We start from the raw sequence: 12,373 nt of genomic DNA on the forward strand, positions 1-12,373 counted from the left end.
TATTAACAATGTCTAATTGGTAATATATAATATTAGCATTTTTGCGGGTAAACAGCCTTTGGGCAATTGTCCTTTCGGCCAAGTGTTCATTCAGGCGTTTGTAGCATCCGGTCAAGTGTGCATTCGGGAAAATGGCCAAACGGCATTTGGGAAAGTGTCTTTTGGGAAAATGCCCAGCGCCCAGGTCAGTATTTATTAATATCTAGGAACTTTAAAATATAAAATAAAAGAAATTTTAAATAAAGTTACAACTATTAATTAAGTAACAAGATTATACCCATGTTTTTATCAAAGAATTTATTGTAAATGTAGGTGAAAAGCAATGTTTTAAAAATAAATTATTTGAAAACAGGTTCCTCCTAAATGTAATATCATCATACTAAAATATAATATAGGTTTATAAACTGAAAGAATATAAACAGTAATTATAAAAAATTATGCCTTTGTGACATTTTTTTCCTTTTATTAGTTTTTCCAAGATCACACACAAAATGCATGAATATATTTACAGAGATTTACTTTATATGTCTCTATGATGTCAGGGCCACAAAAAGATGTTATAATATAGTTTCTGATACTGAAGAAAACAGAAGTCTGGCCACATGTGAAATACTTGTTTAGTATAATGCTATAATTTTTTAATTCAAGTTAAAACATCATCAATGAGAACACAAGTATAAATAAACAGACAATCCATCGTCTAAAATATTTTCTTTTTAAAATAATGTATTGATGACTAGACTCTGATGTATGAGACTACTTCACTGCCTTCTCTAAAAGGATCCTGGAAAGTAAAATTTAAAACAAACAATGTAATAACTTACTTGGGGGTGGAGGGGCTATCTGATCACTTATTAAGATATTGATTAAATATTGAGTAGGGGGCAAGGAGACTAAAGAAATGTGGTAAAACATTTAGTACTTCTAAGAATTATAATTTTTTTAGAGAAAATATACTAAATAAATACTATAATAAAGCTCAACTATTATATAACACGTTGCTTCATAAGAAAATAGAAAGCAAATGAAAAAATGAATTACCATGACGATCTGGTGTCCACAGCTTGTTTCCTCACTAATCTCTTCTTATCATCTAGTGTATTAGCCAACGCTTGCACAACTTTGTTCTGGTGAGGTGTGATGATGTGAACAGGTAGTGAAGTCAGATTTTCCAAACACTTCAATGCTGTGATCCGTACTTTCTAGAAAATATAAAAAATTCTTTTTGTTTTAAACAGACTTAAAAATAAAAATAATCTTTAACAAACGTTTACACCTTGTAAAAAACTTGGTTTACCATTGAAGAATGCATTTTAGCAAGATCCAAAAATTGTGAAATAATATTATCAACATTTGGAATGATAATATCAGGTGAATGCAATATAGCAGTACCCAAAGTAGATAAGATGTGATCAAGGCTTTCATTTTCTTGAAGATCAATTGATAAGAGCAGGATAGGAACCAACTGTAAATAGATCAAATGTAAACATTTTATAATGCAACTGAAATTTGTATAGATTTTAAATAGTAAAAATTATACAAGTAAAAGCTCAAAAATTTACTTCTTTAATAAGTCTATTTCTCAACACAGAAAGTGAATGTTATAAGAATGATGTGAACTTACTTTGCCTAAATGGGGTTTCAATACTTGAAGAGGAAGGTTGGATGTTATCAGGGACACAGCCATCAGATGATTTTCTTTTATAACTGTGGAAGAAATAAAACACAACAGTACATGAAATATGAAGTAACTGTGCAAGAACTAAAACAGAACAGAACAGGAAGTAACTTCAAGTAATTTTATACTAGAAATATTGAGCTATGTAAAAATAAAAGATAACTGTATAAGAAAAATTTGTAATTTGTTTTAAATAGTGTATGTCTCACAGTGCACACATGAATACTGATGAAGCTGGAGGACACACGTGTATAATCATGCATGTTAAAGCGTACTATTTTACTTTATAGTACAGAAGCAGTAAGTTTGATACATAATTAGTATTTTAATATATTTTTAGCATAATTATTTCCACAAAATTTAGATAATTTAAATAAATATTTTATTGATTATAAACATGAAACCAACATTTTTAAATACCATGTTTAACAGGTAAAAAATACCTTTCAAAGTGGCACTTTTGTAGCCTTCTAACAAGGATTTCAGGTTTAGAGTAAAAAACCTCTGTTTGTATAGTGGGGTAATATTGCTATGAAATTTGATACTGAACACATCATCTATGTCTTGTACAATCAGAGCCAAGTTTTTAGCTACTTCTGAGCCCAAGTCTACATCCTTCAAGATTGAAATTAACTGCAACAAACAATAAATACGAAGTGAGCACATAAGAATGAAAATTTTATATAAAAGATAATATCAATAAACCTACATTACACAGAGATTGTATTATTATTAAGAAATGTTCTTACAAAGGATGAAAGATTTGTAGTGGCAGAATGCCCTCTACTTTCTAAAGCTTTGGTCAGCCATGTTAATATCCTTAGGGCTCTGGTTTTTGCTGCAGGATCACTAGAGGCAGTCAAAGTCAGCTTTAGTTTATCAACCATTGGCTCCAACAGCCAGTGTATTTCAGCACCTATAAATGAGTGGTGTGAAAATAGTCCAGATGATATTGGGATGATAGAAAAAAGTGAAAAAATATGTGATTATCATATTAGGTGTATAAGTGATATGAAAATGGATCAGATGATAGAATAGTTGAACATTTTAAAAAGCAGGTAATCTCATGATGTTGTCAGGTGTACTATACCTATGGGAACTTTGTTAAAGATGACAGCCACACATCTACAGGCAGACAGCTGGGTAAAGTCATCCACTGTGTTTTCAGCCAGCACATAGGCAGCTTCAAATATCCTTTCTCTTTGGTCTACCATAGCCTACAAACGAATGGTTATAAATTTATTACTACAGACTATCAAATTCAGTGTGTATCTTACAACTAATAAAATCTGTATCATACAAATTTATTTAGTCCTATCAGGCATACATTCTTAAAAGTTATTTATACACAGATACGTTTTTTTTTGTTTTACAACATAAGATCCACTGGTTTGTTATTGGGAATTTACTGACAATATATGGTTGATTGTAAAAACATAAAAAATATGAGTCTAGCATTTTAACACACTATATTCATATTTAATCATGGAAATTAGCATAGGTGGGTTAAAGCTACAGCACATCTCATTTAAACAAGTCCTGAAGCTACAGGCATCAGATGACTAATAACAAGAGAAAAGTGATAATAAAACTAAATTTTAAAAATGATGTATTACCTGTATGTCTCCCCCAATAAGAAGTCCTTCTAAAACAGCAGTCAAACGAGTCTGTTGCCAACTTGATCCAGCCTTATCAAACATTTAAAATATATATGTATGGTACCAAGCATGCACAAGTTATAAATTTTTTTTAAACACACAAAATTAATTTAAGGGCATTTTGAGCAAGAATTCAACAACAATTTGAACCGCTATACTAAATTATAAATAGAACAGATTAAAAGTTTTTAAAAACTTGCTGAATGTTTACATCTATAGGTTTCTAAGGTATCCCAAATTAATTTACAAAATATATACAATAAACATAATATGCAACTTGTAGAACTTACACTTAGAGGTTTCAAAGAGTGGAAATCTCCAGAGATTCCAATAGCGTTGGTGTCACCATCCAACATTAACTTCAAAACTAAATCCCACAGCAACATTACATCACTGAAACATTTGATAACATTTTTTTTCTTTCATAAAGTAAACTTTTAACACAATTGTTTCAATAAAATGTACAACAATGAATTTAAAATGTGCAATATTCTTTATAAAGTATTTCACAAATACTTGTTTGGAACTACTTTCAAGAAAATTTTCTTTTAAAAATTCCATTTCAATATTGTAAAACCATATCTAATATTGGGTGAACAAATATATGGGAGTAGAGACCTTCAACTCTACTTTAAACACACAAACAAGTACAAAATTAAGTATCATTGCATTGTATTAAAAGTGTTTTTTGTGACCTCTACATATGAAGATTTTGTGGTCAGCCTTACATTTCAGTCCAACTGGACCCAGTTACTAACTCAATGTGTTAATCACTCACTCTACCAAGTTGTTAAACAATAAGTAAAGTTATCATAAATTTTACCGACTCACTTTTTCTTGACAGAGTGTCCAATGATTCTGTACACATGGCGTAGATAAGACAAAAACTGGCCAGATTTTTCCTTAGTTTCCTCTGACCAATGCAGGGTTGCTGTGACAGCAGTGCACAGCAAAGGGAGAGCAGTAGACTTGACCACAAGATCCAAACAATCTGGCTGATCATGGAGGTGATTTAAAAATGGGATCATCATCTCAGTGCAGGTTAAGATGCAGGACCAATTAGATTCTGGAAGCAGGACATTCAGATTCATATTACACCCACAAATTTACATAATTTAAAAAAAAAATCAGTCATCATTAACAAAGTTTCCAAAGTTAATATTAAACATTTTTATTACCATAGGAATAAATCTTCAAAAATTAGGTTAAAAAAATCTACTTACCAGTAAGAGTTTGTTGAATTTTTTGCAGTAAAAAGTTATTAACAATTAGAAAAGAATCAACATCCAAAACCACATGGATCATTGTCTCAACAATCATACGCAAATCACCTGTTTGAGCTGTGAATGTGCAACGAGATATCAGTTAGCACACATTGTTAATCACCCAACGTGATATTCTATAATTACATATCCCTTTGTGTGGTCAAATGGTAGAGCATTAGACTGCTAACCTGAAAGTCTCAAGTTCAGAAAGATGTCACTGAGTCCACCCTTTTCCAAAGATTTTACTATTAAATGTCATTTAAGTCTAGAAATTCTAACCCCTTAAAAAAAAAAGCTCATTGAAAAATGATGTCTAGTAAAATGTGTATACTCACCGTTGACATTGTTTATTAACAATTCCATAATTTTCTGACCTAAACCAGGGGTTACTTTTATTACATTCTGTAGGGATGTTAACACGTGTTGCCTAGAAAAATATGACAATATAAAGTTAATAAATGATGGCACTTAAAACTTAGATACAAACATTTAAAAAAAAAAGAAAATAATGGAAAATATTTATATATAAATTTCACAAAATATCTGTATTTTCAAAATATTTTTCTTATACTATTTGGACTTTTTAATAAAGTGTTATGACTTTAGGCAAGCTAACACATTATTTTTTCAGAGGTATAATTTAATATAGCAAAAATCTAAATGGATGATTTTAAAATCATATGCAATACACATATTAATTACTTTACAGTTTACCAGTCTTTAATTAGTGGGATAGTGTGGCCTAGCAGTAGAGCGCTAGACTGCTAACCAGAAAGTCTTGAGTTCGATTCCAGGTTCAAATCAGTAGAACATCCCTGAGTCCACCCAGCTCTAATGGGTACCTGACTCATGTTAGGGAAAATGAAGGCGGTTGGGCATAGTATTGACCATACTATCCCTTCAAATGCTGAGGATATCTACTTCACTTATCCCATGGACCACCATAGGCTTACTTAGTCTTCAATTTTAGAGAAATGGAAATATGAATCCACTAGTTTTACAGTACACTTACAAAAATACCACATACCTTACAGTTGGATTTGTAACTGTTAAAGATTTGTTCACCAGAATGTTTCCAAATGCTTCACATTTCTCTATTGAACAACAAGTGGGAGTGGTGATAATGCTAAGTGCTTTGATGGATTCCAACTGAACTTCTACATCATGAACATTGTTTATCAGGTCCTCATACATGGCTGACAGCGCAGGGAGATTCTCTTGCAGGACTTGATTCACATCTTAAAGATAAGGACATTTACAACATACTGTAAAAACTGGGATACGGACAAAAGGCTAGCATGGACAAAAGGCTGACAAGACAAAAGTCCCAGAACAAACTGGTACTTTATTCGTATTTATTACATATTTGACTGAGAATATTTAAACAATTTTTTTTTTAAATTTAATATTACTACAGCCAATAATAAATACTTACTAATATTTGAATGATAGAGTAGGTAGGCATCCAAAAATCCTTTAAGTTCTCTCAAATACATAAGGCGTTCTGTTAACTGTTTAAATAAAAAAAAGACATTGCAAATTTTCCATGGAGTGACCAAGACAAAGACTTTCAGACAGCTGGCAAGGGAAGTGCTGTATGCCACTTTAACAGATTAAATAAGAGATATGTGCCAGTTGTTTTTATTTTATTTTTCTAGTTGCCAGATACAATCACCTGAAAAAAATTAGATACTCTGCCATTTAGGGTTTTGGGAGTTACTTGAGTCAATGCTTTGCTTGATATTTTGCTTTTAACTATTCGTTTATAATGGATTTTGCGTGAATGTTTTTATTTTTACTTTTGGCGAGTTAAATCGGGCACGTCACTCAAATTGTTTTGGTCTTGTTTTAACCTTTGATATATAGTAGTATAATAGTTTGTTAAAAACAATCTTATTAACATATGTATATCAACTAAAACAATAACACTTCAATACCCATTGAAAGCACCTACCTGTGAAAGATTACTACACAATTGAATCAAAGTTGGCAAAACCAGTGGAGTAACGACACAAAATGCTGCTGGTGATGATGATGCAATAGACTGGCACAAAGAATATGCTAAACATTTTTTCTTTAAATCTGAACCTTCAAGATACTTGACTATATCTGAAGTTAAACATTTGTAATTAATACTTCATTAAATCAATTGACACATTAAATGAATTTCTTTACTTTCCGTATTTATAAAATGATACAAACTAAACATTTAAATTTATTACCTTGGTAAAGTTCTACAATAGATGATGAAAATGTTGTATCACTATTCTGGAAAATAGAAATGAAGCGGCTGGTGAAAATTGCTCCTTAAACAATTGTGTAGTTAAGAGTAATCTTTGACCCACACCTGTTCCTCTGTCAAGTCTGTTATCTAGAATCCCTTTGCCTCTGTCCAGTCTGACTATTATCTAGAATCCCTTTGCCTCTGTCCAAGCTGACTATTATCTAGAATCCCTTTGCCTCTGTCTGGTATGATAGCTTTTATTTATTATAATACTCAACTACCTAGCGCTACTTACAATAACAACACCTTCATCTGGTGTGATGGCAGAGAAGATGGCTGTTAGAGCATTGCGTGCAGATTCCACTAAATCACCTGATATGTTCATTAGTATCTGAAGCAAACAAAGCTATTTCACTGATCTTTGTTAAATTTTTAACTACCAAAATAAAAACAATACTTTTTTTGAAAAAAATAAATTTTACACATGAATATATTGTGATTAAATTTTAGGTAAATCCATTTAACTGTATATACGTTTGGTTAATTCAAAAAGGCCCTATATAAGGAATTTATTCAAAATAAAAGTGCTAACACATAACAAACATTTCCTACCTCTCTTTTCAAAGAAGATGTTAATGAGCCTAAGAACTCTGTTAGTCTTTTACACCCATACACAGGGGCACCTTGAGCCTACATTAGAAAATACAAGAATGTGTACATTTTGTTTACATTACTTATAAATCTAATAAAGAAGTAAAAATCTAGCATAGTAGGATTAAGTACAAAGTGAATGATTTCAAATAAGTTATAAAAATCATAAAAATGTATTATCTAAAATGTGAAATTTATAACAAAAGGTTTTGGTTCAGCAATCTATCCACAACAAGTTACTGGTTTGTGTCACAAAGCACAGTGTACATATAATTTCCGGAAAAGCAGTAATAAAATAAGAATCTATACAAATATACAGAGCTCTGCAAATGATTTTTTTTACCAAAGAGACAAATGCATCTTTTCTAGCTTCCTGCACATCCGAGGTCATCTTCTCTAGAAAAAGTGGAAGGCAATACTGAGCAAGCTCTCCTGAAGCCGTTAAACATTTTCGTAGAGCTTCAACAAGATCTTTTTTAGTGATGCCGTGAGAATCATTGGGTGGCTGCAGAATAGAAAACAAGTGTTGACAATATAAGTTCTTCAAGGGACTGAAAATATATATAAAAACTATAAAAATTGTGAATTTTAATTACAACAACCTGCATTTGATTTGTATCCTAATGAACTTACAGGAATAAAGTCAATGGGGAAATAACATCCCAAGACTTCAAACATCTCCTCTGTGAACACTCCTGAAAAACAATCATAACTCAACACTATATTTTTAATTAATGATGCAAAAAATCAATGATAATAAAAAGCATGTAGGCAAAAGTATTAAATAGTAGCTGTTGCAAGCACTTACTTATGAAAAGTGACTAAAAAATTTTTTTTCCTAAAAATTGATATAAATAAAATCAGTGTTGTGATATTGAAAATTACATTGATATTATGGACCAAAAATGAACATACCTAGCTGAAGGTTACTAATGATAAAATGAGCAATGTTAAAGCATAAAATCAGATTCCTTGGATCTTTCTCCGCATCCATCAGCTGGATAAAGCCAATAACAAAATCACTGCCCATCTGTTCAATAGCTGTTTGATAAAATAGAATAAGAGAAGGATGACTGAATGCAATTCATTTGTAACACACAAAAAACTTTCTTATGTTAATTATATTTGTCTAGAAAAGCTTATAAGACATAACTTACAGCTTTTATAAACATGCAAGCAGGTCAACACCATATAACACAAGTGTTTAGGGTAAAGACAGTTGCTAAAAATAACCTATAATAAATCAGGCCCATGTATTGAGATAAGTACTGAGATTTAATAAGAAAATCTGTATTTTCGGATAATTACCTGGTCTGGAAGAACCTAGAAAGTTCTGCATTATTTTGTAGGTGGCTCTTCTATCAGCATGTGCCAGAGTTTGATTCTGTATTTCACGGAATATTGTCTGGCATATCTGTATGACCAGAGCCTCTGGCAATGAGTGATATCTTGTTGTCTGGGGAAAATTTGTACAGTAATTTAACAGAAAAAAACTCCTGCATTATTCAGGTTTGTTTTAATCAACTTTTAAAATTTTATTTTAAAACTGGCAACTTAAAATTAAGAAAACATTCCCAAACAATTATTTACTTGTTAAAACAAAATATTTAAAATAAAACAGTAAAAACATCAAAGTTCTCACCAAAACTGCTAGTGACTGTAAGGCATGAGGCTGCACAGAGTGGTGATCTGATAACTTTGACAGCAGGAAGTTTGCCATTACCTCCACTAGAAAATAAGTATATTGTTATTGTTTAGACATGTTATGTCATTTTCTTAAAATGAGAAACAAGAAGTATGTACTAACAAAAATATTAGTGGTACAAATAATAATCAAGAAAGACTTTTAAAAAAAAAAATTGTAGAACCTTCTTCCTGAGTAAGATAAGCAGATGGCAAGAGACCAAGCACATCTCCAATAAGTTGTGTTGCTCTGCCTCTTGTGACATTGTCTGTGTTAGTTAGGTAAGTACTGCAGAATACAAAAGTATGTTTATGAAGGAAGAATATTAAAAACTATTTCTTGTTTTGTATATCCACACTCACACATAATTTTATATATATATATATCTATATGTGTGTATCTATTTGTGTATATATATATATATATATATATATATATATATTGATGTAAATTATATTTATGGAAACACAATTTGTTCTTACCCTAGGCTCTCTATAAATTGTACTAGATTTGCTTTAGATTTCTTTATTTCTGCAACAACAAAAAAACAAATTGTAGGTCTACTTGTCCTTTTTTTAACATTAGACTAAAACTAAGGTTCAAATGGTGTAGTAATTTTTTCCCAAATGAAACACAGCAAAGATAAAAATTTAAGTTTACCTCTACAGAGCATATTAATGTTGCATTTACAGAGATAGTAATAAGGTGGCATTCAAAATAGAGCATTGAGAATGGGTATGTAATTAATATCTGGATCATTCTTGAGTTCAAATCCAGTAGACCATCTCAGAGTCCACCCAGCTCTGATGGGTATCTAACATGTGTTTGGGAAAGTAAAGGAAGCTGGCGATAGTGCCGACCCCACCATCACTTCATATGCCGAGGTTACAGAAACTTCACTTACCCCATAGACCTCCAGGCTTGGAAGGGGAACTTTACTTAACTTTTATACCTATATCTCTTTATTAATTAAACTTAAATTCATAAGATTTATTTATGACTTAAGAACAGTGCTGGTACGTCCAGAACAAATGCTATCTTACATGTCATAAATTAATACGTTTGGATATCTCGGATGTTATGAAATAAAAATTAAAGAATAATTTAGTAATTTTTATACCAGTTTCCAATAATAGAATGTTGTTAAAAAAAAGGTTTTAGGTTATTTGTAGTTAACTAAAATACACCCATGGCTTGCTAATGTCAATACTAACACTACACCTAACCCCAACCCTAACTTACACCTATCCCTAATTTCTTAACATAAAACTAGTCAGGATTACAATACTACTAACATTCTAATAACCTTTTTTTGGAAGGATCTATTATCAGATGTCACATCGGGATATTTAATCAACTGCAATATGAAGCATTGTAATTGTCATCTTACTTTCTTAGTAAGACATAAGTCATCATAAGTATTAAAATAAAAGTAGGCCTAAGTCTTAGTAAAAATAGTTCTTTAACTTCAACTCACTAGTCACCCACTACTTTTGAAATGAGTTCCTTCCTCAGAGTAACTCAGTAAGATGTTTAAGTAGGCTGTTAGTTATTATTGGTAGTATTATTTATAAGGCTGATTCGAGCCAGAAAAAGATACGCATGTACAATAGAGAGAAACTACGACTTGCCTTTGTGGCAATGTTTTTGAATGTACTGCGCAGGACCCTAGCCATAACCCTAACTCAGCTATTAAAGTCACAGCACATCTGCAGAACTATCTATTGCAGACTAAGTGGAGACGCAGGGGTGAAAAATCTTTTTCGAGTAGTCACTTCGTATTTATAATTAAGCCCTACTTATTAACAAAATCAAAAAGAAAAAAGTTGAAAATGTTTTGTTGATTGTACTGTACATCTAGATCTAGTACTAGATCTAGTGGTGGTGCAGTAGATTTCATATTCTATAAATAATAAATACAGTATAGTAGGGGCCTAAAGGCTAAAGACAGTGACAGTAAAGAACTTTTTATTTTAGTAGTAAAATTAAGAACCTACTAGAGTCTAGTTACTAGTGTAAGTAGTAAAGAATCTAGTAACTAGATCTAGTATAAAACTAGTATTCTAGTGGTACAGTCTGTTGAGTGTAGAAGTCAGAAGTGTGAGTGTAGTGTAGTAGATCTAAGTCCTAAGTGGTTACTAGGCGTAGCGTGGTCGGGTGTCACCCGGTGCGGCACTTAATGGTGTCAACCTCCAGGGGCATTGTGGCCCTTCCGGGGGACGAACTTTACCTGGTGCGGTCCGTACCCCCCCCCCCCCCCCCTACGCCTCTGACTAGACTAGAAGATAACTAGTATTGATAAGTACTAGATTTCTAAGTACTGTAACTGTCAGAACACAGGGAGAGTACACTAGACAATCTACTACTATTGAAGATGCTGAGATTCAGATGTACTCAAACTGTAGACTAGTGTAGACTGTAGGTACTCTACAGTCTACACTACTACTAGATCTAGTAGTAGTTAGTTACAGTTTTAGTAGGTAGGTGTAGTAGTAGTAGTAAGTAGTACTAGGTAGAGGTAGGTAGGTAGACTAACATAATATTACTAGATTCTACTGCGATTGCTAGGGGATACTCAGTGCTACTGCAGTGTGGAGGTTTGCTGTTTGTTTAAAATTCTGAATTTAACAACTGTATAATCACCAGTGGCAATTTTATTTGATGCATCCTTCTCGTTTTCAGTAAAGTAAAGCTGGATTAAATTTTCCATGGAGGCTGCCATCTTGGAAAATCAAGAGGTCAAGGTTAGGTCAGTCAATGCCGTATTTGTTAGTGTTGTGTTTTAAAAATTCGGATCATCAAAATTAATAACTGCTCAGCCAGAACTGTTTTAGTCACCGAATAATAAGCCAAAAACAATTAATTTTTTTTTAAATATTAGAAGAAATACACCTTCTACTCGAATTAAAATAAATTATTATTGATTGTGAGATGGTACACTCTATAAAGTAGAGTTTTAAAAAAGTGTGTTTGCTGCAATATAACTAGTAAGTTGTTGCATAAATCTAGTACAGTGTAGAGCCGGCAGAACGTTTTTCAACGGGAAACTGGAAACTGGGTCGTCTATATATTTCTATCATCTTATCCTTTTTGTCGCCACAGAAGCTCCCTCCACTTTTGTTGGTATGCGGAGTCTGCGGCAAATTTTCCTGGCAGTCAGTATTTCTTCCAGACTTGACTTTCCTGGGGGTGGGGGGAGGGACGGGACTAAAA

At 32.1% G+C, this 12,373-nt stretch overlaps 1 protein-coding gene across 1 annotated transcript; it reads right to left on the reverse strand.

Annotated features, from left to right (window-relative positions):
* Positions 1-289: 289 nt before the first annotated feature.
* On the reverse strand, positions 290-11,912 carry LOC131935045 (MMS19 nucleotide excision repair protein homolog). Its single transcript, XM_059291323.1, has 26 exons — positions 11,804-11,912; positions 9,643-9,691; positions 9,345-9,448; positions 9,119-9,204; positions 8,785-8,932; positions 8,392-8,517; positions 8,110-8,171; positions 7,820-7,981; positions 7,438-7,515; positions 7,121-7,216; positions 6,824-6,869; positions 6,556-6,710; positions 6,037-6,112; positions 5,629-5,839; positions 4,937-5,028; positions 4,560-4,676; positions 4,168-4,402; positions 3,627-3,729; positions 3,295-3,366; positions 2,769-2,895; positions 2,428-2,594; positions 2,122-2,311; positions 1,625-1,707; positions 1,298-1,465; positions 1,042-1,202; positions 290-784 (listed from the first exon to the last, which is right to left on the reverse strand). Exons 1-26 carry the CDS (start codon positions 11,880-11,882, stop codon positions 757-759), a joined length of 3,021 nt encoding a protein of 1,006 aa, XP_059147306.1. The 5' UTR covers positions 11,883-11,912; the 3' UTR covers positions 290-756.
* Between the last annotated feature and the right edge of the window lie 461 nt (positions 11,913-12,373).

Source organism: Physella acuta, unplaced genomic scaffold (genome assembly GCF_028476545.2).
Source record: "Physella acuta isolate Inbredline_101_S28 unplaced genomic scaffold, ASM2847654v3 ptg000129l, whole genome shotgun sequence".
Classification (NCBI taxonomy): Eukaryota; Metazoa; Mollusca; class Gastropoda; family Physidae; genus Physella; species Physella acuta.